This window comes from Triticum urartu, chromosome 5, assembly GCF_003073215.2.
Source record: "Triticum urartu cultivar G1812 chromosome 5, Tu2.1, whole genome shotgun sequence".
Lineage (NCBI taxonomy): Eukaryota > Viridiplantae > Streptophyta > Magnoliopsida > Poales > Poaceae > Triticum > Triticum urartu.
In genome coordinates this window covers 295709606-295737230 of record NC_053026.1, presented here as the reverse complement: position 1 = coordinate 295737230, position 27625 = coordinate 295709606, and the positions used below count along the sequence as shown (strand labels likewise).

Here is a 27625-nt window from a genome sequence, read left to right as displayed (position 1 = left end):
ATCAACCGGAAAAGACACAACACAACGATCAAGATCTTCATCGAGCTCCCACTTGAGCTCAGTTGCGTCACCTGCACTGGTATAATCGGCACCTGCAACTGTTTGGAAGTATCTGTGAGCCACGAGGACTTAGCAATCTCACACCCGCGAGATCAAGACTATTTAATATTAAGGGTAGGAAAAGGTAGTGAGGTGGAGCTGCAGCAAGCACTAAGCATATATGGTGGCTAACATACGTAAATAAGAGCAAGAAGAGAAGCAACGCAACGGTCGAGAAACTAGAAGTGATCCTGAAACTACTTACGTTCAAGCATAACACAAGACCGTGTTCACTTCCCGGACTCCGCCGAGAAGAGACCATCATGGTTACACACGCGGTTGGTGCATCTTAATTAAGTTAAGTGTCAAGTTCTTTACAACCGGATATTAACAAATTCCCATCTGCCACATAACCGCGGGCACGGCTCTCGAAAGTTTATACCCTGCAGGGGTGTCCCAACTTAGCCCATCACAAGCTCTCATGGTCAACGAAGGATATTCCTTCTCCTGGAAAGACCCGATCAGTCTCGGAATCCCGGTTACAAGACATTTCGATAATGGTAAAATAAGACCAGCAAGACCGCCCGAATGTGCCGACAAATCCTGATAGGAGCTGCACATATCTCGTTCTCAGGGCACACTGGATAAGCTAAGCGTACAGGTACCAACATAACCCAAGTTGCCAAGGGACGGTCCCGCATGGTGCTCTAGTTCGGACCAACACTTAGAGAAGCACTGGCCTAGGGGGGTTAAAATAAGATGAACCTCGGGTTAATTACTCCCAAGGGAAAGGTATAGGTTGTTAGGCAAATGTAAAACCAAGGTTGGGCCTTGCTGGAGGAGTTTTATTCAAAGCGAATTGTCAAGGGTTTCCCATAACACCCAACTACGTAAGGAACGCAAAATCAAGGAACATAACACCGGTATGACGGAAACTAGGATGGCAAGAGTGGAACAAAACACCAGGCATAAGACCGAGGCTTCAACCCTTTACCAAGTATATAGATGCATTAATTAAAAATAGGAGATATTGTGATATCCCAACATATCCATGTTCCAACATGGAACAAACTTCAGCTTCACCTGCAACTAACAACGCTATAAGAGGGGCTGAGCAAAAGCGGTAACTTAGCCAAACAATGGTTTGCTAGGAAGGAAGGTTAGATGCTTGACATGGCAAATATGGAAGGTATGATATAACAAGTGGTAGGTAGCGCGACATAGCGATAGAGCGAACAACTAGCAAGCAAAGATAGAAGTGATTTCGAGGGTATGGTCATCTTGCCTGAGATCCCGCAAGAAATAAGAACGAGTCCATCAAGAAGGCAAACGGACGTAGTCGAACGAATCCTCACAACTCCGGAACAGAACCGAAGCTAACGAGAGAAGCAACCCGGAAAGAAGCAAGCAACATAGTAAACAACCATCACATGAACATGGCATGATGCACAACCAAGTATGATGCATGTCCGGTTTAATGAAACATGGCATGGCAAAGTGCACAAGCAAAACTACAAGTTAAGTGGAGCTCAATATGCAATGAGTTGCATATTGAAGAAAGCACCACATTCAAACATTTAGTTCACTCTCGGTTATGTACTCAACAATATTAAATGTTATTAAACATGGCAAGGGGTGAAGCATAAGTAAACTAACTACTGGTCAAGTTTAAATGAGGACGGAAATAACCAACGACACTTCTGGAAAATCCTCATATGCATATTTTAAGGTTGGTATTGTTCTGCCCTAAACACAATTTTAGAGTTATTAAACATGCAAAGTAATGCCACCATGTTAATCTATGCATTTTTTCACCCCATTTACATATAAAGTTTATTAAATTTGGAGCTACGGTTATTTAGTTGTGAAATAAATCATTTTAGCAAGTTATTTAAGCAAATTTAAACAAACATCATTTTAAACATGGATGAAAGTGGCATATTATGAAACTGCACAAAATTCTAAGCATTTTACATATAAAGTTTGTTTTAATCCAATGCACGGTTCATGAGTTATTAAATGCATGAAGCTTGCATGCCTGCAGGTCGACTCTAGAGGATCCCCGGGTACCGAGCTCGAATTCGCCCTATAGTGAGTCGTATTACAATTCACTGGCCGTCGTTTTACAACGTCGTGACTGGGAAAACCCTGAGGGGTGCGGGGTGCCCTCACCATGGGCCAAGCCCAAGTCGGTGGGAAGGAAGCGCGCTGGGCCTGATCTGGAGTCCAGCTGGTGACCCACGCGCGTGGTGGTCATGCGCTCGATGCAGCGCTGCTGCATCTACTACCACTATAAAAGGAAGAGAGGGGCAGATCCAAACAATCACATCCATCCATCATCAAAATCTAATGGCTCCTAATCGTTTCGTGTTTAACGCTGCAAGCCACGGAATTAAGCCACGCCCACACTATCGATCGCTAATCCTACCCGCTGCTTCGAAAAACAAAAACCGCTCCGCACGCCACGCCCGCACCACGACCTCACCCGCTCCACCTCCCAGCGGACGCTGATCCTCCCCCGTCGTCCGCCCCGTCCGCCGCCCGCCTATCCACTCGGCCTCCGCCGCCGCCCGCCGCCCTAAATCCTCGCCCTCCTCCGCCACCGCCGGTCAGCTTGGCCTCCTCCGCCGCGGACGAGGAGGTGGAGGGTGAGCGCGGTGTCTCGGAAGGCGGTGAGGCGGAGGCGGGGGAGTAACGAGATGGCCGCCGGGTCCTGCTTCCTTGCGGTGCGGAGGGTTGAGGTGGAGGCCGGGTTCTGCTTCCTTACGGTGCGCGCGGTCGAGGTGGAGGCGGAGACGGAAGGCGGCGAGGAGGGTCGAGGTGGCCGCCGGGTTCTGCTTCCTTGCGGCGCGCACGGTGACGCCGGCTGCTGCCCACCCCCACTCGCACTCCACAAACGCACGCCTCTCCCAACTCAGGCCATCCCCGAACAGCGACCACGACGCCCCACCGCTGGCCCCTTCGCGACCACACTCCCCACGATGCCTGCCGGTTCTCCACCGCCTCGCCTAGGCCATCTTGAAACCGCCGCAGTCGCAGCTACAGTCAGGTTACCACCACTTCCTATTCTTGGTTCTGATCTTTGTATGTCCTTAGCAGTATATATACAGTTGTGGTATACTTCAATGAACTGGGAGTTGCCCGTTTGTAGCTTCATAGGTGTTGACATCTGTTGCAATTCGTATCACATTGAACCAGTTTTATATTAGTGATCTAAATGCTCTTATATTACTCCCTCCGTCCCAAAATTCTTGTCTTACATTTGTCTAGATACAGATGTATCTAACACTAAAACGTAACTAGATACATCCGTATTTAGACAAATCTAAGACAAGAATTTTGGGACGGAGGGAATAGTTTACAGAGGGAGTACCAGCTACCGATCTGTCGCATTTTATCCACCATGTCATGCTTGCTCTCTATGTTATCTTCTGTTTTTGAATGAATTTCATTTTGCTTGCTGCAATAGCAGTAGACTGATCTGTCCTCAGTTTTGAGGTTAGGCTAATTTGAGCGAAATGCAGTTAAAAGCAAGAAGCAGTTTTAACCAGCGAAACTGAATATTATTCTCTGAAGAGACATGCCTTCTTGATTGACGAACAGGTTATCCATGTTCAGGTAAATGTCATGCGTCTTTTCTGAACATTCTGGTCGTGCTCCACAATTCAGATACTATTGTCAGTTATTGTAGTGGTATAGTGTTCATCTACTACTACCCTTGTAAAAGCATGAAGTTTAGATCTTTGTGTTGTGCTGAAATTCATGCATATATCTTTATACTGGGTTATTTGATAAGCTGTGCTATTTATGTTGAAATAATATGAAATTATATGCAAAGCTCTGCAACTGCCTTGAGTAGGTGATAGTTAAGAAGAACATAGTATGTGATGGTCCAATGAGGAAGAAATATAAGTCGACAATGCTGCTGATGGGTGGCACTGATAGTCCCAACGCCTTTGCTCTTGGATCATTATTCAAGCTTATTTTTTCCTACAACAAGAAAGAGGATGCTGAAGGAGGTATTGCAACTAGAAAGGTATCTGGTTTACAACTTGATTCTGAACTTTTTTCAAACATGCATGGTTGTTTTATCCTCTGAAGACAATATAAAAGCTTTTGCCATGTTATTACTTTTTAAAGTTCCATAAACTGAATAATCTTTATAATGCACATAAGTATTTTCATATTGAAACTGTTCATCCATTGGTAAATTCTTTTCCTACTCTTCTGCATCTGAAATATTTACAATTATCACGCTGAAAGGAAGACTTTTCTTGCTCTTCTACTGAATAAACAAGAGTGTCATAGTATGTAGCTCAATGATGCTTAGGTAGTGGTAATTATTTATTGGCATAGTGTTTGTCTGCTTCTCATCAATGAGCTCATCATGGATTTTTTTTTTAAATGCCGAGGCATTTATTTTGTAGAGTTTGATGCTGTTATTGTTATCTAGCATCACATGATTTCATAAATTTGACGGAAGTTATGTTGATCCCTTGCTTAAAGAATTTTTAGCAAGAAAGCAGATCCTATTTGTTTCTCATTAGTTAGAGAAAAAACGAACAAGTGAACTCCAATTGCTATAATTCTTTTTTTTTGCAAAAAAACTAAAATGTCATTAAGCACTGTGTAGTACTAACATATGACTGACTTATTAGTCACAAACCGTGTAGTGAAAAAGTTTGAACTATTTAGCTACCGGACAATCAGTTGGACTTCATGTCCATATGTGACCAAGTAGTTTTAGGCTGATAAGTATCACTAGAACCAGCCTGAAATTTGACCTCTCGGAACATAAAAAGCAGAAGCTTACTTCAGCAGCATGTGGTCAGTTCCCCTCACCGGCTACCATCTGTCTCAGAGTTTGGTTTTTTCGGGAGATTTCAGGATAGAAAGGCAGCTTTGGAGAGGGGTCGCAAAGATCAAGGCTATTGTGTCAAGTACTGTGCTCAAAACGTCCATCGGGTGCGTCCATCTCGCCCCAGTTCATCACCGATCACCAAGCGATTTACATCCACTGCGATCATGGATGACCCCGTGAGATATGCCGCCCTATTCTTCCAAATACAATGGGTCGATTAATACGGTATTTTGATATGCTAATCACGCTTCCGTTTCACTAAATTTCCAGAACAATACTACTTACCTTCTACTAATACTGTTCTGTCAACTGCAAAAATCAGAATTATCGCAACATTTTCGTGATCTGTATTCCAGCTTTTAGTATATGGTTTGTTTTAGAAGCAGATAAGTGGTGAAGGGTCGTATATAGGAATACTTGTTATGCACGTCTATCTACACTCTTCTCAGCCTAGAAATCATTATGTGCTTGCTGACTTGTTTTGCTCACATTGCCGCCGAAACTGTGAGCGGTCCTTGCATGTCTTGTGTATTCATTGAAAGCGTCTAAAATATGGAGTTGCAACATGGCTGCTAGCTGCTACTTTCATGTTAACAGAAGAAGGCCAAAGCTCTCATTTTCTAGATATGTCGAGTTTAAATATGAAGGATATTTTAAGAACGGAATTTTCAGCATCATATATCTATAGCAATTGTGTTCTGAAACGGAATTGTTGGCTCCTAATAATAGTGTACTGAATTCTCTCAAGTCCTTCCAGCTTTAGGGACTGCTCAATTGGATCTGCACAATCCAACAAAATAAATGTGCATAGTGTCTGCGACACTTTCTTCGGATCATCACGAAGGTAGTTGTAGGAGTAAAAAAGTACGTCATACTGTTTTTTCAGTACAAGCCAGAGACTGTTGAGAAAGAAAGGCTAGGACAGGTAATACTTGTTTTTACAGTACTTGCGCAAAAAGTATGTCATACTGTTTTGTTCTAGATGATTTTGATGAATTTTACAACCTTCTTTTCAGTCGTATACCCCAAGAAAATTTGCTTTCATGGGGCTTATTTAATCCAAGAAAGAACTGTGAGTAGTAGCGAACCAGACATGAAAAGTTTCAGAGAACTACGAAAACTCCGGTCAGTTTTGTCAGGATCTTGTGACCCAATTCCAGGACTCTATTGACTAAGGTAATTAATGATATATCTGTGTGATTTATCCTGTTAAAACTTTTAGTGTTCACTTAGGGGTGAGTGCAACCAGTAACTAAATTTAGACTACGAACTAGAGTAGGACAGTAAAATCAGGAGCAGGATGGAGAACACATGGGACATTGAGGACTAATGGTCAACACTTAAATCTTGCTTTACATTCAGTTCAGTTCCAAGTAGTCTGATACATAGATGGAGATGCGAGTGCTGATTTGGGGTTGATTTGGTAATTATATATTTTCCTTGATGACTGTCATTTTGTTGTCCTACATGTGCCATATGATATGCATAACAACTTGAGAGCACCTTTGCTGCTCTTGATGTGCTTCGTCATGCAGTTTTTTAAAGTGCACAAGCAAGCTTGCGAGTGATGACAACTACTATGACCTACAAACCTTGAATCAAGGTTTTTGGGGTTGAACATAGGGCACAGCGCGCTCTCCCATCTACTCAGTGAAGTGTATGAAAGAAAAAGCTACAATATACAAATCGTCACCGTCATTCAGTTTGTCCAAAACTGAGAAAAGCTCTTTAAAAAAACTGGGAAAAGCTCACGTGATGGAATGAGATGAGATTTCAATATCATGATTGTGTTTTATAATTTGAATGACCAAAGTAGATGATCCAGTCAGCCCGTGTTTGACAATATGAAGGGACAAGCTTGTTGATCCATTATCTGGCCAGGAAAATACAATAATTCGGAGGGCTTAGGTATGGATAATAGATCTGACCTAATCTAGCAAGGTGAGTGACTCAATTGCACATGTGCAAAATGGAAGTTTAAACTTACTTGAATCTCTTGTAGGGTTTGGGGGAGATTGTCAGCGAGCCACTGATGAAAGTCCTTTTGCAATGACAATGATAGAGAAGATTTGAAAGATCTCGCTTGGCGTGGGGCAACTTGTGTACTCCTGGATGGGGGCGCCGTCCGGTGGCAGTGGGGTGTGGCAGTTGCCACAGCTGGGCACAGCCGGGAGGCGTTGGTGTCACCATTGTGCTACATCACACATTTTTCTCGCGGCGATTGTGTTACTGTTGTTGTTATCAACAACCTACCATGACGGTCCGGGAGGTGATGAAAGTTAGTTGCAGAGGCTACACTCAGATATATGATCTTTGCGGTGAAGAAAAACATGAACAATAATGCAACTATCCCCTTTAATGGGATTATTCCATCATTGGTTATCTGATTTAATCAGAACAGGAATGCACCTGCTATGTGACTGACACAAAAATTATTGGAGGAAGTTTGCTCTCATGCTTACACAATTTTTTTATTCCTTTTCCACTATTCCTCACTGCAACCTCATGGTAGCACTATTGTTGCTCTGTAACCTGATATAGCTTTTTGATAATCTATTTATTTACTTGTATGAGCTTGAATTCTAATTCTTATTTCCATAGACCACAAGTTGTATGGGCTTATTTAACCTACTATCATGTACCCATTATTCAGTTATGTCTATTGCATTTTGTTTTTCATTAGGCTTGAAATTTTAGACCTGAAATTGATCTTCGTCAAAATTAGTTCAACTGAATGGAGCAAATATGTGATTTAGATATAACAATTCACTGATTTTACAGGGACAAGAAACCTTTTTTTGATTGTTGTTGTCATCTTCCCACACCTGCGGTAAGTACTAAAGTAGTATACTGAAATATGAGACATGTTTGCGAAGTGTCCTCTCCTTTTAGTGATTTACAGTGGTAGTATTATTGATCTCCCATGTAGTGTGCTGACCAATGAGCAACTTAAATACCTTTCCAGTAATTAAGTTGGGTAAAGAGAAAGCAGAGAACGGAATCTTGGTGAAGACATCTCAACAGAGATGAGATAATGTTGCCCAAGCTGATTATTGCTTGGTTTTTATATCCCTTTTCAGTTGTATTTTTATGCATTATCGACTAGGAATAGAGAATATCTCACAATCAAATTTCAAGTGCCTGTACGAAACTCATAACATGGTTGGGCACTGTTATCCAAAACATATGTTACATTTTTCTCCATCATAATGCAACCTTTATTCGGATCATATTTTTTCTTACCAATTCTTTATTCATTTATATTACATTTATTTTCTGCTCATAGTATGTTTCTTGAGAAATCAATGGACCCTATGCCCACCATTGATCTAATCATGGTTTGTCGTTATTTACCTTTGCATGTGCAAGCAAGACGTGCATTGCACGTGCAAGCTTACTAGTCTCGCTGAAGGAGAACGGCAGTGGCGCCATGGCGGCAGGATGCAGGAGGTCGCAGCGGCGGGGCTCTTCCCGGCCGGAACGCGCCTGATCCCGTGGGAACGACGCGAGGGCGAATGGATCCACGTAGGAGGAGACGAAGCAGGGGCTTGAGGCGACGAGGTTGAAGGAGGCTGTTGTTGCCTGAAGAAAGACAGAGTTCAGAGAGAAACAGGGGAAGGGAAGAAGAGAGACGGAGATGGCAGGGCACGGCGACCTGCGAGGTCCGGTGGCGCGGCCAGGCATGCGCGAGGAGGAGGCATCGGGCGCGCTGGCGACCTGCTGGTCGGGTGCTGGTCGTGGCAGAGGCTCGAGGCAAGGAACCTCCAGCGGTGCCATGACCGTGGAGAGGTGGCTGGAGGCGGCGGGGTCCTGGATCCGATCGAGATGGGGAAGGGCGGCCGGCGGTGGGGTTGGCTTGCAGGTGGCGGAAGGCTGGCCGGGGTGGCCTGGTTCGACGAGGTTGAAGACGGCGCTGTTACAGAGAACAGAGAGGGAGAGAGAGAGAGAGAGAGAGAGAGAGAGAGAGAGAGAGAGAGAGAGAATCGGGTGAGACAGAGGGAGCAGCGAGGGAGACGAAGGAAAAAAAACAGGGGCGCGAGACAGGGCCTGGTGTCGTCGGGTTGGTCGCCGGTGTGAGGAGGCAGGGAGCGGGGGGCTCAGGTGCTGCTGTTGTTCGCCGGCGACGGCTGGATCGGGACGGGGCTTGCTCCGGTGAGATGCATGCAGAGGAGGCGGGGGTCGAGAGGCGCGGGAGGTGACGAGGCGGCGGCAGCTCTCTCGATCCCTTCGGGGATCAAAGCAGGAGGAGGTGGGCTCGCTGGTTGGTCCGGGATGGATCCCGAGGATCCAGGTGGAGTGGCGGCAGGGAGGAGGTATGGATGGGACAACCATCCTAGATTCTAACAGGGTTAGGTTGATTTGGTAGGTGGTGGTCTTATATATATAGCAAGTGGATTTTTATAGGGGCATTTGGTCCCTTTGATTTTAATCAGATGAATCCGGATAAATAGACTAGGGCGTCCAAACAAAGAAATGAAGAAATTTTAGGGATGCTTGGGGATGATCCGGACCCAATGGTCACGACTGAGCGGTTCGGGTTCGGGACAGCTTTCGGACGCGCGAGGGGTTTGATGAAAGGCCAAAGATAAAAGGGGGGGGGGGTTGGAGCCTCTGATCGCGACCGATGGATCCGATCGAGAGGGAGGATAGGTAGGCCTAGGTGGGCTGGTTGTGACTATGTAGAAGGCCGAGGGCTGCGGGAGAAGAGAGAGAGACCCGGCAGCAGTTTTCGGAGACCGAAAACGTCCGACGAAAAGACCGGCTATATTGTCGCTATAGTTATCCGTTGGGACGTCAAACGGACTCCGAATGCGATGAAACTTGGCAGGTGGCCTACTGACAACAAAACAACACCACATGCCAACTTTCAACCCATTTCGAGAACATTTTCCGGCCACTTATAAAATACTATTTCGGACATGTCGCGGGCGTGTGCGAGTGTGGTTGGGCTCAGAATGGACAATGGGGAGAACTGGGAAAACCCGGACGAATGCAAGTTTTTAAAAACATGACGATGCAATGCACATGATGACATAATAAGATACAACACACAAGCGAATGACATGGCAACAACGTGCATAACTGGAAGACACCGGTTCAAGAAACTAGAATGAATCTCTTGAGTGTTGAGGTGGGCATAGCTGGATAAATCCGTTTTCCACTTGCCCTTGTCCATAGCAGAAAACTCTTCCTTGGCACTATGCTTTGATAAAGCGATAGGATTGCCAGGGCTGGTGTGGCCGATGCGAGTGACAATGACGTCGTCTGATTGTTCCTCAGCGGCTTTGGCCGGGCTTGGCGGTTTATCTGCGGCTTTGGCTAGGCTTGGCGAGTCAGTAGCACGGCCGGTGGGATCCTCTTCCGTCGGTTCAGCAAAGGTATCATGGTGTTCTGGTGGCGGATCATCATGTATGTCATCAACGTTCGTCTCAAAACTGTTCTGGATTATCTTCAGCCGGGTTATCATCAGTCGGGTTATCATCCGCTGGTTTATTCAATTTGGCCTTTTTGCTGGGCCTGACCTTGGCTCTGAAACGAAAATATATAAAGGTTAGTATAACACACAAGTATAAAGTGTCAAAAGGTTAAGTTCAAAGCGTTTACCCAGGAACAGTCTTAAGAGGAGGGAGCCGTGTGGTCATTGACTCGCCAGATGATGAATGAGGCGTTCCCTGATAATTTGAATCGGACGGATTAAGAGGTTGTCGGAAATAGCCTACCTTGGGATAAGAAGTATCAGAAGTATGTGAGACCTCAGGTTGACGTTTCCGAACCGGAGTGTTCGGTAAACCGGCTGAAGTGCTGAAGTGACTACTTGGCCGCTGTGCCAGGTTGTGCGGCGAGCTTTGTGTTGCTGCTTCTTCAAAAGAAAGTTTGGATCCAAGTGAGCTAGGGGTGAGAAAATCTTACTTTCTGGTTTGCTTGATGGATTTTCTGTGTTGGCAGAGGATCTGAACCGGAGGAAAGAATAATTACCTCTGCGACATCGGCTTGGCTGCCTTCAACGTCATCCTGATAATAGTCATTGTCAATGAGGTGTATGAAAAACGAACCAAGAGAGTCAAGTTCTACCTCTGAGTCCGGATTATCCGGGTCATCATCAATGTTCGGTTCAGAGGGTTCAACGTTTTTCTTCTTGGCAGGTTTTTAGTAACCTTGGTCTTGGGGCGAGGCGTCTTGGCCGGTTTGTCCTGTGGTTTCTTCTTCCAGAACGGATCATCGCCCTGTCAAAGATGGAAATTTTTTTGAGAGAATATTTAAAGGGATCAAGCTAAAACAAAAGGTTATATGGTTCTTACAATTGGCTGTTTATTCGAAGTGCAGAAAGGACTTAGCCCTGCCTTGCTGCAAACAGCCTCCGGTTCATTCAATATTTTCTTGACAGCCTCTGTTAGCTGAATGTTAATATGGCATTGAGGATCTTTCAAGTCCCCTGTGTACTCACACATTAAATCAGGGCGCCGGCTTAAAGGCAGAATGCTCCAGGATATCCAGCAGCGAACAAAGTCAACTCCTGTTAAACCGTTTGCCATAAAGGCTCTGAGTTTTGAGAGTTGTGCTGCGTAGTTGGATCATTCCTTTGCAGTCAGCCTCTGAGGAAATGGATGTGTGTTGCTAAGCCGGTGAGGACGATAACCCGGCAGAGGATTCTGATCAGTTGGAGACGTATCTCGGCAATAAAACCAAGTCTGACTCCAATCCTTGGGGTGACTATGAAGCTTGGCGTGAGGGAAACTAACATCCTTCCTCTTTTGAATAGCCATTCCACCAAGTTCAGTATTGGGTCCGTCTGTAAACTCTGTACGACGGTTCAAGTAGAAGAAATCCCTAAACAGTTCAACTGTGGGCTCTTCTTGAAGATAAGCCTCTCAAAATACTTGGAAATTGCAAACATTGGACACAGAGTTTGGTCTGATGTCCTAAGGATGGATTTGGAAGCTAGCAAGCACATCTCAGATTTTTTTTTGATCCGGGAGGGCTAAACCCTCGACCCAGGTGGTCAACGAACGCGACTACTTCTCCATCCTTGGGCTCAGGAGGATTTTCCGGACCATTGGCCCTCCAGTGGATGACTTCTTTCTTTGCTAAAACGCCGGTTGCAACGCATCCGGTTAGTTGCTCTTCAGTAGCCCGGGAAGGGACCCAGTTACAAGCATAAAATTGTTTGGCCATTTCAAATGAAAAGCTGGAAAAATATCAAATGCTGGTTTAAGGTTTATGACAGACAAGCATAAAGCGACGCAAGATCAGAAGGAGAAGACGGAGGCGGATGCACATTGTTAAACCGGAGCCTGACATTGGAGGGGTTACAAAGATAAAAGAATCGGCGGTTTAAGAGGGGACTAATGGTACCTGCCAGATTATCATCTTCTACCTGCCGGATTATTATTTTCTAAAAAAAAGTTAAACTGCCTACATTGGTATGGAAGGTACAGATCTAAAATATCTAAGTAAGGGAAAAACAAGTTTCACATATCGATATGGTAATTTCAGATCTGCAGTGTATCAGTAAATCAAAATATATTCAGACTCAAAATACAGGTGTTTAAGTAGTTCATTGGGTCCAGATGAGTTTTTTCTATACGAAGAAGATGTTCTAAGGATGCAAAAAGGAATTATAACTACGACTGCGCAAGAAAATGTCAGATCTGAGATCGCCATTTACACTACGGAGATGAACAGAGAAGAACAACTTCGAGCTTTGATGAACACCGAAACCCTAATGGCGGATCTAGAGCAAGGAAAAGGGAAACTTACTATTGTTGGCGAAATAGCGAAGGCGCGTCGCGTTTCTCTAGTACGTTCAGGTTGATGCAGCGGCCGGAGATGAAGTCGAGGGCGGAGCTTGACGACGGCGGCTGCGCGTAAGGGTCAGGTCGGCACAAGGAAGAATAAGCGAGGAGGCACGGGGGGGATGAAAAGTACCCCTTGGTCTTATTTATAAGGTGAAGGGATACGTGACAGGCGCGAAAGTCGAGGAGCCCAAAAGTTGGATATGTGACAGAGTTGTCGCCTCGATTGTCGGAGGCTCATTAATGAAGGTGAGATATACAATTTTTAATAACAGGTGATGTCATGGTGGTTTATTATGAACCTGGAAGATGACATCATAGCGGTTTACAAGATTTATGCGAAGGTGCTGAAGGAGGAATTTTCTAAGTGTTGAAGATTGACATGAACAGGTTCAAATCAATCTAGGACCTAATGTTGGGGATATTACTACTAAGTATAAACCGGCCATGAGGGGCCGGGTTATGCCCACAATGAGTTAGTCATGTTTGAAGCCCATGAAGACAAGGAGTATGACGCTTTACGGAGGAGATCTAACATAGAGGCCTGGGGCCCAAAGGCGGATTAGGGCCCGTAGACATAAACCTCCATATGATATCTAACTTGTGTTGTAAGACAAGAAAAGGTAGAAACCGAGCCGGACACGTTTATGAGCCGGCCTCGGGATTCTGTAAACCGCCGGGCATCAACCTGTGTATATAAGGGGACGAACCGGCGGCGGTTTAAGGAGAACAAACAACAACTCAAGAGCCAGGCAAAGCGGATTTGCTTCCTGGTCATCGAAACCCTAGCAATTCCATCACAACTGGAGTAGGCTTTTACCTTCACCGTAAGGGGCCGAACCAGTATAATTCCTTGCATCCCTTGTTCCGCTTTAACCCCTGTAAGCTACTACGTTGCGATGGATCCACGACTAAGTCCTTACGCTAGGACATCTGCCGTGACAAACCAACGACGGGTACAATAGTGATCCAGGAGTGGATCACTGGACATCGGTCAAAAATATCCTTAGTGGAATAAGGAAATGTTTCTCGGTTATGGAGGTGATAAATAGTTCGTCGTAAAGAGTTACGTCGATGCAAGCTTTGACACCGATATGGATGACTCTAAGTCTTGATCTAGATACATATTGAAAGTGGGAGCAATTAGTTAGAGTAGCTCCGTGCAAAGCATTGTAGACATAGAAAATTTGCAAAATACATACGGATCTGAATGTTGCAGACCCGTAGACTAAACTTCTCTCACAAGCAAAACATGATCACTCTTTGGGTGTTAATCACATAGCGATGTGAACTAGATTATTGACTCTAGTAAACCCTTTAGGTATTGGTCACATGAAGATGTGAACTAATCAAATAAAGATGTGAACTATTGGTGTGAAATCACATGACGATATGAACTAGATTATTGACTCTAGTGCAAGTGGGAGACTGAAGGAAATATGCCCTAGTGGCAATAATAAAGTTGTTATTTATATTTCCTTATATCATGATAAATGTTTATTATTCATGCTAGAATTGTATTAACCGGAAACTTAGTACATGTGTGAATACATAGACAAACTGAATGTCACTAGTATGCCTCTACTTGACTAGCTCGTTAATCAAAGATGGTTAAGTTTCCTAACCATAGACATGAGTTGTCATTTGATTAACAGGATCACATCATTAGAGAAGGATGTGATTGACTTGACCCATCCGTTATCTTAGCACTATGATCATTTAGTTTGTTGCTATTGCTTTCTTCATAACTTATACATGTTCCTATGACTATGAGATTATGCAACTCCCCAATACCGGAGGAACACTTAGTGTGCTATCAAACATCACAACGTAACTGGGTGATTATAAAGATGCTCTAGGGGTGTCTCCGATGGTGTTTGTTGATTTGGCATAGATCGAGATTAGGATTTGTCACTTCGATTGTCGGAGAGGTATCTCTGGGCCCTCTCGATAATGCACATCACTATAAGCCTTGCAAGCAATGTGACTAATAAGTTAGTTGCGGGATGTTGCATTACGGAACGAGTAACGTGACTTGCCGGTAACGATATTGAACTAGGTATGATGATACCGACGATCGAATCTCGGGCAAGTAACATACCGATGACAAAGGGAACAACGTATGTTGTTATGCGGTTTGACCGATAAAGATCTTCGTAGAATATGTAGGAACCAATATGAGCATCCAGGTTCCGCTATTGGTTATTGCCCGGAGATGAGTCCCGGTCATGCCTACATAGTTCTCAAACCCGTAGGGTCCGCACGCTTAACGTTCGATGACGATTGTTATTATGAGTTATGTGATTTGATGTACCGAAGGGTGTTCGGAGTCCCGGATGAGATCACGGACATGACGAGGAGTCTCGAAATGGTCAAGACGTAAAGATCGATATATTGGAAGGCTATATTCGGACATCAGAAAGGTTCCGAGTGATTCGGGTATTTTTTCGGAGTACCGGGGAGTTACGGGAATTCACTGGGAGAAGTAATGGGCCTTATTAGGCTTTAGTGGAGAGAGGGGAGAAGGGACAAGAGGTGGCGCGCGCCTCCCCCCTGCCCAAACCGAATTGGACAAGGGGTGGGGGCGCGGCCCCCCTTTCCTTCTCCCTCTCCCTCTCTTTCCTTCTCTCTTACTCCGAATAGGAAAGAGGAGGGGAATCCTACTTGGACTGGGGAGTCCTAGTAGGATTCCCCACACCTGGCGCGCCTCCTTAGGGCCGGCCACCTCTTCCCTCCCCTCCTTTATATACGTGGCCAGGGGCACCCCATAGACACGCAAGTTGATTGTTTAGCCGTGTGCGGTGCCCCCTCTACAGATTTCCACCTTGGTCATATCGTTGTAGTGCTTAGGCGAAGCCCTGCGTCGGTAACTTCATCATCACCGTCATCACGCCGCCGTGCTGATGAAACTCTCCCTTGACCTCAGTTAGATCTAGAGTTCGTGGGACGTCACCGAGCTGAACGTGTGCAGATCGCGGAGGTGCCGTACCTTCGGTGCTAGGATCGGTCGGATCATGAAGACGTACGACTACATCAACCGCGTTGTCATAACGCTTCCGCTTACGGTCTACGAGGGTACGTGGACAACACTCTCCCCTCTCGTTTCTATGCATCACCTAGATAGATCTCGCGTGTGCGTAGGATTTTTTTTGAAATTACTGCGTTCCCCAACAGATAGAACACAAATCATAGAGTCTAGCTCATGTATCTCCTCTTGTGAGATTCCTCCTAGAGAGAAGACTCCATGGAGTACAACCCCTACATGGGAAGATCCATCTAGGGATACAAGACCCCTACACGGGAAGATCCATCTTGGATGCAAGACCCATCTCTCCGTGAGATTTGGACAAACTATCTTTGTATCTTTATTTCCCTTGTTGTTTTGGGATCTTGATGCATCCCATGTATTGCTTGTGATTTGAGGAGTACTTGGTGTGGATCTTGTCCATTAACGTGTTTTTCCTTGTGATTTCCCACATTTCCCCCTTGTGTTATTTGTGTTCCTCCTTGAATCCACCTCCAGTTCGTGAAGATTGAGCCACATAGGGTCTCTACCCTACATCAGAACACATCTTTTCATCTTCCATTGACCTCCATGTGTTAGAGGGTGACTTGAAGAAACCCTTCTGACTTTTGGACGAAATCATCGATCGCCCTATTCTCATACATCCATCTTCGATCCATCTATGAAAGATATATATATATATATATATATATATATATATATAATTAGCACTTCCACAGGTACAACGATGCTTCATTGCATTGACAAAAATAACAAGGGCGACATAATGGACCTTGGACACACATGCAATTTGTGTTTTGGACATAATGCATTGATCAAATTTACACGTAACGGTGGATTAGGAGGCTTTGAAAAAGCATTTCAGACTAGGAGTACACAAAACTAACAGGCCGCAACTATCAAGAGACAGGCAGCTCACCACCTCCGCAGCTGGCCAAAATGGCATGTGAAGGAATACACCTGATAACGTCCAACATTTTGACGGGAGAGTCATCACGGATAACTACAAAAATGGAGGTCAGTGAAAGTACCTACACCACCAACAGGTCAAGCAGGGCAACCTGTCAGTGAAATACCATGGCTGACCCCTTGACTCATCCTTACTGTCCATATATTAGCCCATTTGTGATAACTACCCAGTGAAGGATTCAAGGACCCCCCCCCCGCCCCCGCGTCATCTCCTTCGAGGCGACTCGGGGGAAACCCTAACCGCCGCCGCCGCACCCCTCCTCCCCCTCCCCTTCCCCTCCGCCGCCGCCAGAGGTGTGCGCCGGCGTGCGCTCAACACCGATGAAGGTCGCGGCGGGGGATCTGGCGGCTCCACATAGAGTGGAGGGCCTCGGCATCCGGGGCGGCGGCCCCGGGCGGAGAGTGCCGGGTGGCCCGGGCGGCGGGCCAGTTCGGCGGGAGATGGTGAGGTGCCTCCCTCGGTCTCACGAGGGACGAGGCGGCGTCGGTCCACGGTCGCTGGTGTGCGGCCTCGCCTGCGCGGTTGCCGTCGCCAGATGCATCTCATCCTCTCTGCCCCGATCTGCTCCTTCCATGGCCGGATCCGGGTCCTAGTGGCTTAGGCCGTTCTTCCCGGGTGCCGGCAGCGCGGATCTTGTTGAGTGGGGTTGGATCCAGGGGAAACCCCTGGACGGCGCAGCCACATTGCAAGCGACGCCCTGGGCGCCGTACCCCTTCCTGGAGGCTGTGGTGAGGATCCTTCTCCCCCTCCTTCCGTTCCCTGCTAGGTGAAAGCCTAGGTCCCCTGATTCGGGCGGTGACGACACATCCGTGTCGTGTTCCTTCTTGGAGGCGCAGTCCGGGGATCGCAGGGGCGGCGAGAGAGTCGAGTTGTGGGTGTGATGGTGGCGGGTGGCAGCTTGGCTCGACGCTTCACTGCCTTTTCTTCGGTGGCTCATCACTGTTACCCTTGTTGTTGCGACTGTGGTCGACAGCTCTAGCCCTTCGGTGTGGCTTAACCGCGGACGACGACGATGCTCGGAATGGTGTGCTCTGTGCTAGCAGGTCTGCTTGTAGTTCCTTCTTCATGCGCAGGTTGGACGTCTTCGTCTGGGTTCTAGGGTGAACCGAGCTGCCGCCTGCCGGTGCGGCATCCTTCGAGCCAGGATGAGAGGGCAGGGGCCCTTTGCAGTGGCAGTTCCAGAGGAGTGTTAGTGCTGTCTTTGAGTTTGGCTACGATCACGAAGCTTGCGCGGTGGTGCATCCTCTCAAGTCCGTAGCTTGTCCGGTTGGTGTAGGTCGTCTTGTAGGGTGTTGGCGGCAGCATGGCGTGCTTGCTATCGCTGCTGCCTTTGAATCTGTTTCGCTTTGCTCCTTGTATCAGCCGCTTGTTTCTCTTCTTGCTTTTTCTTGTAAGATGGTGATCTTGTAATCCTGGCCGGTTGATGGCTTGTTAATTCAAAGCTGGGCTCTTCTTGAGCCTTCGTTCTAAAAAAGGATTCAAGGACTTATAACTACGGGTTTTATAACTAATGAGCATTTCATGGCCGGTCAGTGATGAGCCTCATCTCTGACCGATGCATGCTCGCAGGTCAGTGATGAGGGTTTAGTGTTGTTTGCGTCTATAGTAGTGGATACTGAATTCTTCCCGATTCTATGGAGGCTTACACGGTGTCAAACCATTGATGATTTAATTTACTGCCTTTGATCTTAGGGTTTTTATCATTTATGCCATCGGTTGTGTCCCACTACTCAGTTTTGCCACTAGGAATTTCAACTGCTCAAAAATGCCATCGCTTTGTTAGGCACATGTTCAAAAATGCCACTGGGCACCATTATTGTGTTCTCAAATCTCTTTTGCTATGTTATAATGACATAAATACCTATAAACCAACATGCCAGCTCTCCTTCTATCTTACTACAATAAAGTGTGGGGCCCACTTGATCCCAACGACGTTCTTATTTTTCTATAAAATTATTCGCTTGGTTACTCCTGACAAGTGGGGCCACACTTATCATTGTGAGATAGAGAGAACTGACATGTGGGTCTAGGCTTATTTTTGTCATATAACATGGTCAATGAGTTTGATGTGAAAATAACGATGTCTAATGGCATTTTTGAGGAAACATCTAACGGAACGATGGCATTTTTGAGCAAACATCTCACGGATCGATGGCATTTTTGAGTAGTTGTAACTTCTAATGGCAAAACTGAGTAGTGGGACACAACTAGTGGCAAAAATGATAAAAACCCTTGATCTTATTCTAATGGATTTATAGTTGCTTTCTAAAAGGGGCCTGCTACACATCCACCGACAGATCTTTTAAAAAGATCCGCTGCCTCACAAGCCGTCCGATTGTATGGTGTGAGCCGTCCGTTTCTCTTTTCTATTTTTCTGCAACATTGCCCCTTGTTGCAAACCTCATTCCTGCAAGATCTCAGTTGCAAAATGTGTTCTCCTTTTTCGTGCAACAAGACTCTTGTTGCAAACCTAATTCCTGCAACAAGATCTCAGTTGCAAAAACTTGCAATATCTCCTGCCACTTCTTTGTATTCTTGCAAAAAGACCCTTGTTGCAAAATTTACAGTAGCATCTCTGACCTCTTCTCTGTATTTCTGCAACAAACTCCTTGTTGCGATTTTATTCAAGAAAGACTATACTGTAGAAAACTTCACCATGCCCAGCCGCCATTGCAACAGCGCCGCTGTTGCAGGAACTGCTGCTGCGCTTGGTACCGGCGTTTGCAGCTGACCTTGAGGAAGCATCAGCCATGTCTGTCCACACCGGTACTCCTCCAGGACGGCGACGACGGTGCTCTGGCGGCGGCATCCCTCGGGAAAGAGAGAAAGGAGGAGAGAGGAGAAGAGGAAGGGCGCCGGTGGCGGAGCAACGCCATTTGGTTTGATGTAGTGGAGGTAGGAGAAGAGGTTGGGGAAGGAGATGTGGATGGGGTCGCTTCCTTGGAGATAAGGAAAAATAAGAGCGGTGGTGCAGACTCACATGGGCACGTGGCGCATAGGGAAGGCGGTGGACTTTTAGTGTGGGATCTATCGGGTGCTCAGAATATTTTCCCTTTCTAAAAGGTTTCATTTTCTTTTTTTGCGGTGGAAATACCTATCATTTTGAAGACTATCTGTTTTGGCCTCGCAGGAGAGAAAGGGAGGGAGAGAGAGATGGGAAAATCTCCATTGATTAGATTGTTTTTGTTATTCAAAAAGGATATCTCCTGGTCCAATGATAAAGTGGACGATTGATCATACATACACCTTTGTTATAATTGGTGGTTGCATATAGAGTTGTTGGGAGGCTGATGTGCGAGGTGTGGGAGGTTGGTCTCCAATTGCAATAGCATTAGCACCTACCCAATCGCCGATATGCTGGACCACACAACGATATATGCAAGCCACAGTGCATGAATGTACGTAGCAGGAGGAAATAGTATCGTTGAACAATGACTTGGGGTTTCAGTTCAGTGCGCAGCCGGAGACCAAAATTTATGCTTAATTTAACTGTGAGTGCAGATAGAACAGTACGGTAGGTTTGGGCCGACATGCTCTTGTTGCAATATTCCAACCGAAGTTTCTAGACCTCCTTATTAATTTTCCAGAACATTGGACAATTGGTCCCGGTGTCCTTCCAAAACATGCTAAAAAATGACTTGGGTTTCAGTTAAGTGCTCACACTCACACTTTCCTCTGAAGTTTCAGACATGTTCAGCATAAGTTGACAAGACCAGCTGAGCAATCTCAATAGAAACTTGGAAATAAATTTTATTATTTCAGTCCATGTTCGTCGCATTAACCGAAAGGAACCATTGAGAAAAGGAAAAACGTGAAAGAAAAAGCAGGGAAATGCAAAGATCGGGAACAAGGACTCTCAAGGATGGTTCAAATCTTCAATCCTCTGGATGCAGGATTTGAGGCTGGAACATCACTTGTCCTTGGTTGGGTAGGAGGCCATCTTGTTGATGCCGCAGAGGCCCTCGCCGTTGCTGGTGCCCCTCTTCATCCTGATGTAACCCTTCTCGCCCCAGTCCGCACCCCACGAGTTCCTCACGATGATGTAGTCGTGGCCCTTCCCCTTGTCCGACCCGTACCCGACCGCCGCCACGCCGTGATCTAGCTGCGCGCCGCAAGGACCGTCGAAAACTCCCTGCAACAACCAAGAAAGGAAATGGTTTCATATCCCAACTTCTTTTCAAAGATTGAAATCCAACGTGAGGCAACGACATGTGGTGTGGGGCCACATGGCAGTGACACGTTGGATGGTGTTTCCGTTGCTAGAAAGAGTGACACGTTGGATGGCTGTGTGCATAGTCTGATGCAGAGGCCAGGGTACTCCCATTTTCGAAAGAAAAAGAAAGATGATATGCTTACCCCGCTGTAGAACTGGAAGTGCCTGCCGGAGGCCTCGATGGCGACGGAGACGGGCTGGTGGGCGAGAGCCTTGATCAGCGCCTGCTCGTCATTGGCCGGCACGTCCTCGAAGCCGCTGATCGTCACCGCCTTGGACTCGGCCTTCTTACCGTCGCCGCAGCTGCCTTCCTCCATGAGGTAGGGGTACGCCTCCTCGGTGTGTAGCCCGCCACTGGACGCGATGTAGGAGAAGGCGTAGTCCATCAAGCCGCCATTGCAGCCACTGTTGCCATCGACGCTGCAGTCGATGAGCTCCTGCTCCGACAGCGCAGTCAGGTTGCCTGTCACGATGGCGTTGATCCCTTCCACTGCCGCCACCGTCGAGAAGGCCCAGCAGCTGCCGCACTGCCCCTGGTTCTTCACCTCTGTCACCGCGCCCTTCTTCCTCCAGTCCACAGACTTGGGCAGGTCGCTGGCACTCACGTCCTCGTACCTGAAGCTTCGGCTGCTGCCCCGACGAGCCGGAGCAGCATTGAGGCCGAGGTAGGCGGCCTTGAACTCGACGTTGGTGAGGTCGGCAAACTCGTTGAGGCCGAGCCAGTAGCTGGTCACTTCCCGGTTGATCTTGTCGATGTGCTTCAGGTTGTCCTTGAACACCTCGAACTTGTGCAGCTTCTCCTCGAAGCTCGCGTACGCCTTCTGGTGCTTGGCCAGCCACTTCTCAAACAGCTCGACGAGTCTGTCGTTGGACGACAGGTCCTCCTCCGAGTAGCCGACAATGGAGAAGTCACTGTTGCGAGCCACACACACGCCAACACAGAGGAGGAGAAGAGCAGCCGAAAGCTTCATCAGATGCCGAGGAGAAGCCATGGTTGATGCCTGGAATGGAAGTGTTGGCGGTTGGTTTGTTGCAGGATGGAGGATAGGATGCATGTATTTGTAGTCTCAATTTGGGCACGCCATTGAATTGCTTCAAAGCAAAGTCAAATGGAGAAAAGATAAGATGCACCATTGAGTGTTTTTCTGGATCATGCCAAGCCTTTAAGCTTTGATCTCTGACGGCGAGACTTTGCTTCCAAGCATGTATGCTGGGTTCAGAGTTCTGTTTGTGGTACCTGCAAAAAGTTCAGAGGAAATCTTAGTGCTTCTGGACCTCACTGAAAGCAAAATCTTAGTGCATATACCTAAAGAAGAAGAATGTACATGCAACCTGATGGGTGAACTATCAGTGTCAAGAGGTTTTTTCCATGGAAATGTTTCTTGTCTCAGCAAGCTGAAAATAGTAACGTACAATGTTTTCTACCATGTGTTCACCAGATTGCTTCAGAAAAGTAGTCATGTGCCTTTCCTTAAAAAATATGTACCTTCTGAAAGAAAGTAAGGAAATGTTATCTCCTCGTGACTACACTTGCTACTTGGAGTAAAAGAGGGGCATCTGTTCATCATACTGTGTCATGTGCATACAGTGACATCATTTTGGTGACATACTCATTTCTCTTTTTAGACCACAAAAAAGCCAAAGCAAGCTAATGCATGCAAGGTAAATTTTTTGTTGGTTGCTTTTTAGCTTTGCAGGAACATATTTCTTTGATGCACAATGTTGTATAAACATTCAGGAAAAGGCATAAACTGATCTGCTGGTATTAGTTTGCTGTCAAGCAATTCAACATTTGTATATCTATACCCTTGGTTATCTATCACGCCATCTATACTATGAGTAACTTCTCTTGTGGATCCGCTGATGATACTCTTGGGTGCCGGATCTTTATGAATTGGTGGAGTGATTGTATGAATATGAATTTCAATATGGATTTGTAGTGTCACTACGTTCTTGTTACTTATGTGTGATCATGCTGCAACTTTATCTGTATGTTATGTCATTGCTTCAGCCAGATTACGTTTCCTTTGAGATTGCCTGATGAACCCTTACGTAAAGTATTAATTTTGATTGTGATGAAGTGTAACTTAAACTTCAAACTATATTTGAATTTTGGTGTGCAAAAATCTTAAGGTGAGCAAACAACCTATGATCTTGAAGGACCAGAAATCTGAACCGCGGTGCACTTAGGAATTTCTTACTTTTTGCCCGTAGCAACACACGGGTATTTTGCTAGTGTGTGGTAAGAGTATATGTGGCAAACTTCAGCCATCATTCTGGGATGCTGATCGATATCATTATTCTTCGCACACTATATTCCTTTGACAACCTTCAGCATCTTGTACCTCAATGACTTCTAGGAGTTCATGTAAAAGAGGAATTCTCTAGGACTGAAAGTAAATATGTGGATACATGGGGGTCGCCAAAACTAATGAAAAGTTATACGGTATTCCTCAACAACAAAACACAATTTGGTGGTTCACATTAAACTATAATGAAAATCAGGCATCACCAGGAAAGATGGGAGCAGAGTAAACATAAAGAAGCATAAACATCACAAGTATCTTTTAGCAAGGACATTGTTCCAAAACTATGTCAAACTTTTGTATTAACATGATATCTGCAAACTCAAAATTAGCATGAAAAACATGGAAATTTCACCACTGTGACCTAGACGGCTGGATCCCACCTATCCAATGTTAAAATGCATCACAGTGGCACCTGGCAACTATTATACATCCTTGACAATGCAGTCAAGTACCCTTCACCTTATTCGTACACTTCACAAACAATGGTAGTCCAAGCACTAACTACTAGCTTCGTCAAACGGCAGGAGAGTCTGAACTACAGATTCCATGGTTGGCCTCTTGTTTCTATCTTCCTGCAAGCAGGAAACAGCCAACTTGATCATTGTTCTTGCTTGGACATAGCTGAATCGTCCACCCAATTCAGGGTCAACAAATTCATTAATCGATGATTCTTCATGTCCTCCCAGTTTATCAGCAAGCACCCTGACAAGCTTCTGCAGCATGCCATGCACCTCTGCACCTGAACCTACAGCCAGCTCTGAAACTCTTGTCCCAGATAAAAGCTCAAGCAAAACAACTCCGTAACTATAAACATCGACTTTCGCCGTGATTGGGAGGCTTGAAACCCACTCAGGAGCTATGTAACCTATTGTTCCTCGTACCTGCGACATGTTCTGTGTGGCTCCGCCTCTGTTTAGCAACTTTGCCAACCCAAAGTCAGTGATCTTAGGCTCAAAGTTTGTGTCCAACAATATATTCTCAGGTTTCACATCACAATGGATGACCCATTCTAAGCACTCATGGTGAAGATAGGCCAATCCTTTCGCGACACCCAATGCGATATTAAACCTTTGCTTCCAGTCCAGCACGACAGTCTTTTGGTCATTGAACAAAATGTTTGCCAGGGATCCGTTCTCCACGTACTCACAAACCAACAGCCTGTGTGACCCTTCTGAGCAAAACCCCCATATTCTGGCCAAATTCATGTGGTAGATCCTCCCAATTACGCTCAGCTCAGCTTGAAACTCTTCCTTGCCTCGACTTACATTTTCCAGCTTCTTCACAGCCACTGGCCTTTCATCTTCTAGGACACCTTTATACACAGTGCCTGAGCTTCCCCTTCCTAGCTCAACTCTGAACTTTCTTGTTGCCTCAACAAGCTCTCTGTAACTGTATCTTCGAAAATGGCTAGTCATCACCCTGTAACCTTCCTCAGCAGCCCACATTTCTGATGGCCTCATCTCTCTTCTCAAGACAAAGAACCATGCGAATGTCATGAAAGAAACTTCAAAAACAAAAATTGCAACTATGAAACTGTAAAGGTAGATCCAATTTAATTCTTCATCCCCAGTTTTGCGCAAATCTGGAAATGGATGTCTGATTCCTTTGCTCATCTGATTGCAGTCGAGACGAGGAGGCGCGGGATCCAATACATTGGACTGAGGAATAGGTGTACCTGAAACACTCAACCTGGCAGGAAGTTTGAGATATATTGTTCGCACGCTGGGTGTCGCGCAGCTCTTTCCATTGAAAAGAAGAGCTTTCGGGTAGCATGACCCTGCACCTTGCTGGTATTGAAAGCCTTTGCAGGTGCAGTCATTGATGCAACTGTTCCTACAAGCCTCAAAGGAAACTCCCAGAAGGCGCTTCTGATCAGATCCCCAGAAATCCGTGTGCGGGAGTTTCACAAACTTCATAGGTTCCTGATCATGACATGGTATGTTGAAACTAGCCGTGCAGCCTTGGGTCCAGTTACCCGGGTTGGTCATCACATAACCCGGTGGGCATGAACACGTTGGTTCAGGCGAGTAATGACAGATTCCATTCTGACCGCATATACCATGGATAGTACAAGGTTGGGAGATTGCTACCATTGAAACTGACCACACCCCATCTGAGTCGTTCAGGCTGTACAGCCGGAGATTACCATCAGGGTCAAGAGTTAGCCTTCTCCTAATCCCTGGCGCTGCATCAGAGGCCTTAAGTAGCACTCCATCAGCAAAATCACTAGATGCAAGGATCCCATTATTGTCTAGAATTGCCAATCTAGTACTGTTATACCGGCTTCTGTTATTTTCGTACACACTGTTATCAGGGTTTGGCCAGTATATATCCGAAACCTCAGGAACATCATATATAAGTGATAGCACTGATATATCATTGAAACGGAAGATGTAGTTACCAGGAGCACGTGACTGGGTTGTTGGGACCAACTTTGTCGCAGCCGTGATGCGCTGGGCTGGTAGGAGCGTGTCTGTCGGTGAATCAAAACTTTGCCATATTATCGTGCCGCTGGTGTTCTTCATTACGAGATTCCCAGTGTCCAGCAGCTGAACATGCTGAACATTTCTGCGGGAGTTGCCATCATCATCAGCTTGCCACACAACCGCGTCATCGTAATCTGTGAGGACCATGTTGCCATCCTTGTGCAAGGTCAGGGCTGACCTCCTGGAGTGGACGGGCCGGTCGCGGTTCGCACTCCAGACGACGGTCTTGTTGGCTGCCTTGGAGTACCATATTGAGAAGGTGAAGGCGTTGTCATAGACGCCATAGAAGCCACAGGAGAAGGTGCCATCCGGTGATTGCAGGATCTCACTTTGGTAGGCTTCGATGGCGAGAGAGGTTCCTGGCCGCAGGATGTCTCGATTTGCAGCGCTCGAGACTAGTGCGACAAAGGAGAGAAGGGAGACAGTGGCAAGGTGTGTTGGAAGAACAGGAACCATGGTTGCCGAGATGGCAGCGCCAGATGATGGCTGAACAAGTACCACTTGTCTACTTATGCTATCTTTCTGTCTCAATCCTGAAAGGAAAATATCAATCCAAAGTCAAAATGAGGATGCTATGGGGTTTCAACTCCTTAAACATCTAAAAACGTCAGGGCTGTACATGCCAATGCCTTTGCCTCACAGCCTCACAGGCAGTCCAAGTCAGACTTGCACCCACCGGAGCTAGTCCTGGTAGAGAGTGACACATTTGACCAGATAATCAAAACACTATGCCAGCGTCAAAATCACCAATAAAGGCGGGTTCCCTCGCATCCATTACAGCTGGCTCATTGATGCTTCGATGGTGACTTTGACTTATCTGCATTTGAACATTCAAAGGAATTGACCATGCATCAGGCCTGGATGGTCACTTTCAGGGAACTGATGCTGACGCTCTAGCCCACATAATAGAATCTGCAGCTTCCAGGAATGGAGGCAGTTGACCAATACCACGTCGGGGGTCCAATATGCCCAATAGAGGGCTCAATTTGGTTTATCAATATTCGGTAAATACTAAAGCGAGTTTCTGAATAAGCACCTAACAAGCTAGCGAGGGTTCAATTAAGTTTGTCATGCAAACGATACCCAACGCACACAATATAGAGAGTACGATAAATTAGTTAGAGGCATACGGTGGCATACAATTCGACTGCCCGCACAAGAATAAGAATGTTGATCATGTTAGTTTATGTCATGCTTATAAGACCGGAGGAGAATAAAAGCAAATCATCAGCTATGAAATTGAATGTCCAGATCCTCCATTTGGCTGATGAAGCTAGTAGTACAATGAAGCAACGCTCTCGTAATAAAGTTCATGTCTGATCTGTAGACACTTATATTTGGCTATTTTATATACTGCAACACAAAGCAAGAAGTTGGTTCTTCTTTCCCAATGATAATCTTCTGTGATGTTTTGTGGCACGTGATCATATGGTGCCCATTAGTCTAATTGATGACATAATTCATGACGAGAGACGTTGCAAGAAAAACGAGAGAAAGAAAAGAGAGGGACCTTAACCCTCGTAGTCAATTCATCGAGCAGGACGCGTGCAGGATGGCCGAAACGAGCTCCAGCCACCCCTGTCCCCTGTACCGCGCTCTTGTGTGAGAGGGACGGAAGAAGAGAGCGGCCATGACTCGGTCGTTGGGGGAATCCTTGTATCTAGTAAGGGCGAGAGCGACGCGCCGCCGCAGGCGCACGGCGACGGTGGTCGGTCAAGCCGGACGGCGGGAGAAAGGGTCTGTGAAGAAGCAAAGGGGTCACGTTTCTTTCTCGAACTCTAAACGCAGGAGGAGGCGCGCGCGAGGCCTCTCAGCCGTTGGATGGAGGTGGAAGCCGTATCCGCACCGTCCGTCCTTCTTACGCGATGGCCCAAGGGTTTATCAATTCTCAGTCTCCAGCGGCTCTGCTCCTCCCCTCCTCCGCCTCCC

General features: G+C 46.2%; 3 protein-coding genes across 7 annotated transcripts; all 3 read right to left on the bottom strand.

Annotated features, from left to right (window-relative positions):
* Positions 1-45: 45 nt before the first annotated feature.
* Positions 46-9254, bottom strand: LOC125508672 (mucin-1-like). Of its 5 annotated transcripts, XR_007283710.1 has the most exons (4): positions 8556-9254; positions 8255-8482; positions 6888-7149; positions 6573-6773 (listed from the first exon to the last, which is right to left on the bottom strand). XR_007283710.1 is itself a non-coding variant. In XM_048673437.1 (3 exons), the coding sequence occupies exons 1-3, from the start codon at positions 9230-9232 to the stop codon at positions 68-70; spliced, it is 936 nt and encodes a 311-aa protein (XP_048529394.1). In that variant the 5' UTR covers positions 9233-9254; the 3' UTR covers positions 46-67. The 5 variants fall into 5 exon arrangements, 4 of the variants coding, with proteins under 4 accessions (XP_048529394.1, XP_048529396.1, XP_048529393.1 ...); XM_048673437.1 differs by lacking the exons at positions 6573-6773; positions 6888-7149 and adding an exon at positions 46-98; XM_048673439.1 differs by lacking the exons at positions 6573-6773; positions 6888-7149 and adding an exon at positions 3384-4029 and having other exon boundaries at positions 8255-8472.
* Positions 9255-20420: 11166 nt separating this feature from the next.
* LOC125508671 (cysteine protease XCP1-like) lies at positions 20421-22086 on the bottom strand. The gene is made up of 2 exons (XM_048673435.1): positions 21045-22086; positions 20421-20820 (listed from the first exon to the last, which is right to left on the bottom strand). Exons 1-2 carry the CDS (start codon positions 21954-21956, stop codon positions 20599-20601), a joined length of 1134 nt encoding a protein of 377 aa, XP_048529392.1. The 5' UTR covers positions 21957-22086; the 3' UTR covers positions 20421-20598.
* A 1347-nt stretch (positions 22087-23433) lies between these two features.
* On the bottom strand, positions 23434-27529 carry LOC125508669 (putative receptor protein kinase ZmPK1). The gene is made up of 2 exons (XM_048673433.1): positions 27207-27529; positions 23434-26229 (listed from the first exon to the last, which is right to left on the bottom strand). Exon 2 carries the CDS (start codon positions 26150-26152, stop codon positions 23708-23710), a length of 2445 nt encoding a protein of 814 aa, XP_048529390.1. The 5' UTR covers positions 26153-26229; positions 27207-27529; the 3' UTR covers positions 23434-23707.
* Positions 27530-27625: the final 96 nt, after the last annotated feature.

Bases quoted from the DNA above. Each gene is read 5' to 3' on its own strand.
- LOC125508672 (XM_048673436.1), bottom strand. From the start codon at position 9,232: ATGGTTGTCCCATCCATACCTCCTCCCTGCCGCCACTCCACCTGGATC. The intron at 8,483-8,555 runs GTCGCCGTGCCC...GTCTTTCTTCAG, and splicing joins CGCGCCACCGGACCTCGCAG to GCAACAACAGCCTCCTTCAA. The intron at 7,150-8,254 runs GTAAATAACGAC...CCGTCATGGTAG, and splicing joins TCTTGCTTGCACATGCAAAG to GTTGTTGATAACAACAACAG.
- LOC125508671 (XM_048673435.1), bottom strand. From the start codon at position 21,956: ATGCATCCTATCCTCCATCCTGCAACAAACCAACCGCCAACACTTCCA. The intron at 20,821-21,044 runs GTAAGCATATCA...TGGTTGTTGCAG, and splicing joins ACTTCCAGTTCTACAGCGGG to GGAGTTTTCGACGGTCCTTG.
- LOC125508669 (XM_048673433.1), bottom strand. From the start codon at position 26,152: ATGGTTCCTGTTCTTCCAACACACCTTGCCACTGTCTCCCTTCTCTCC.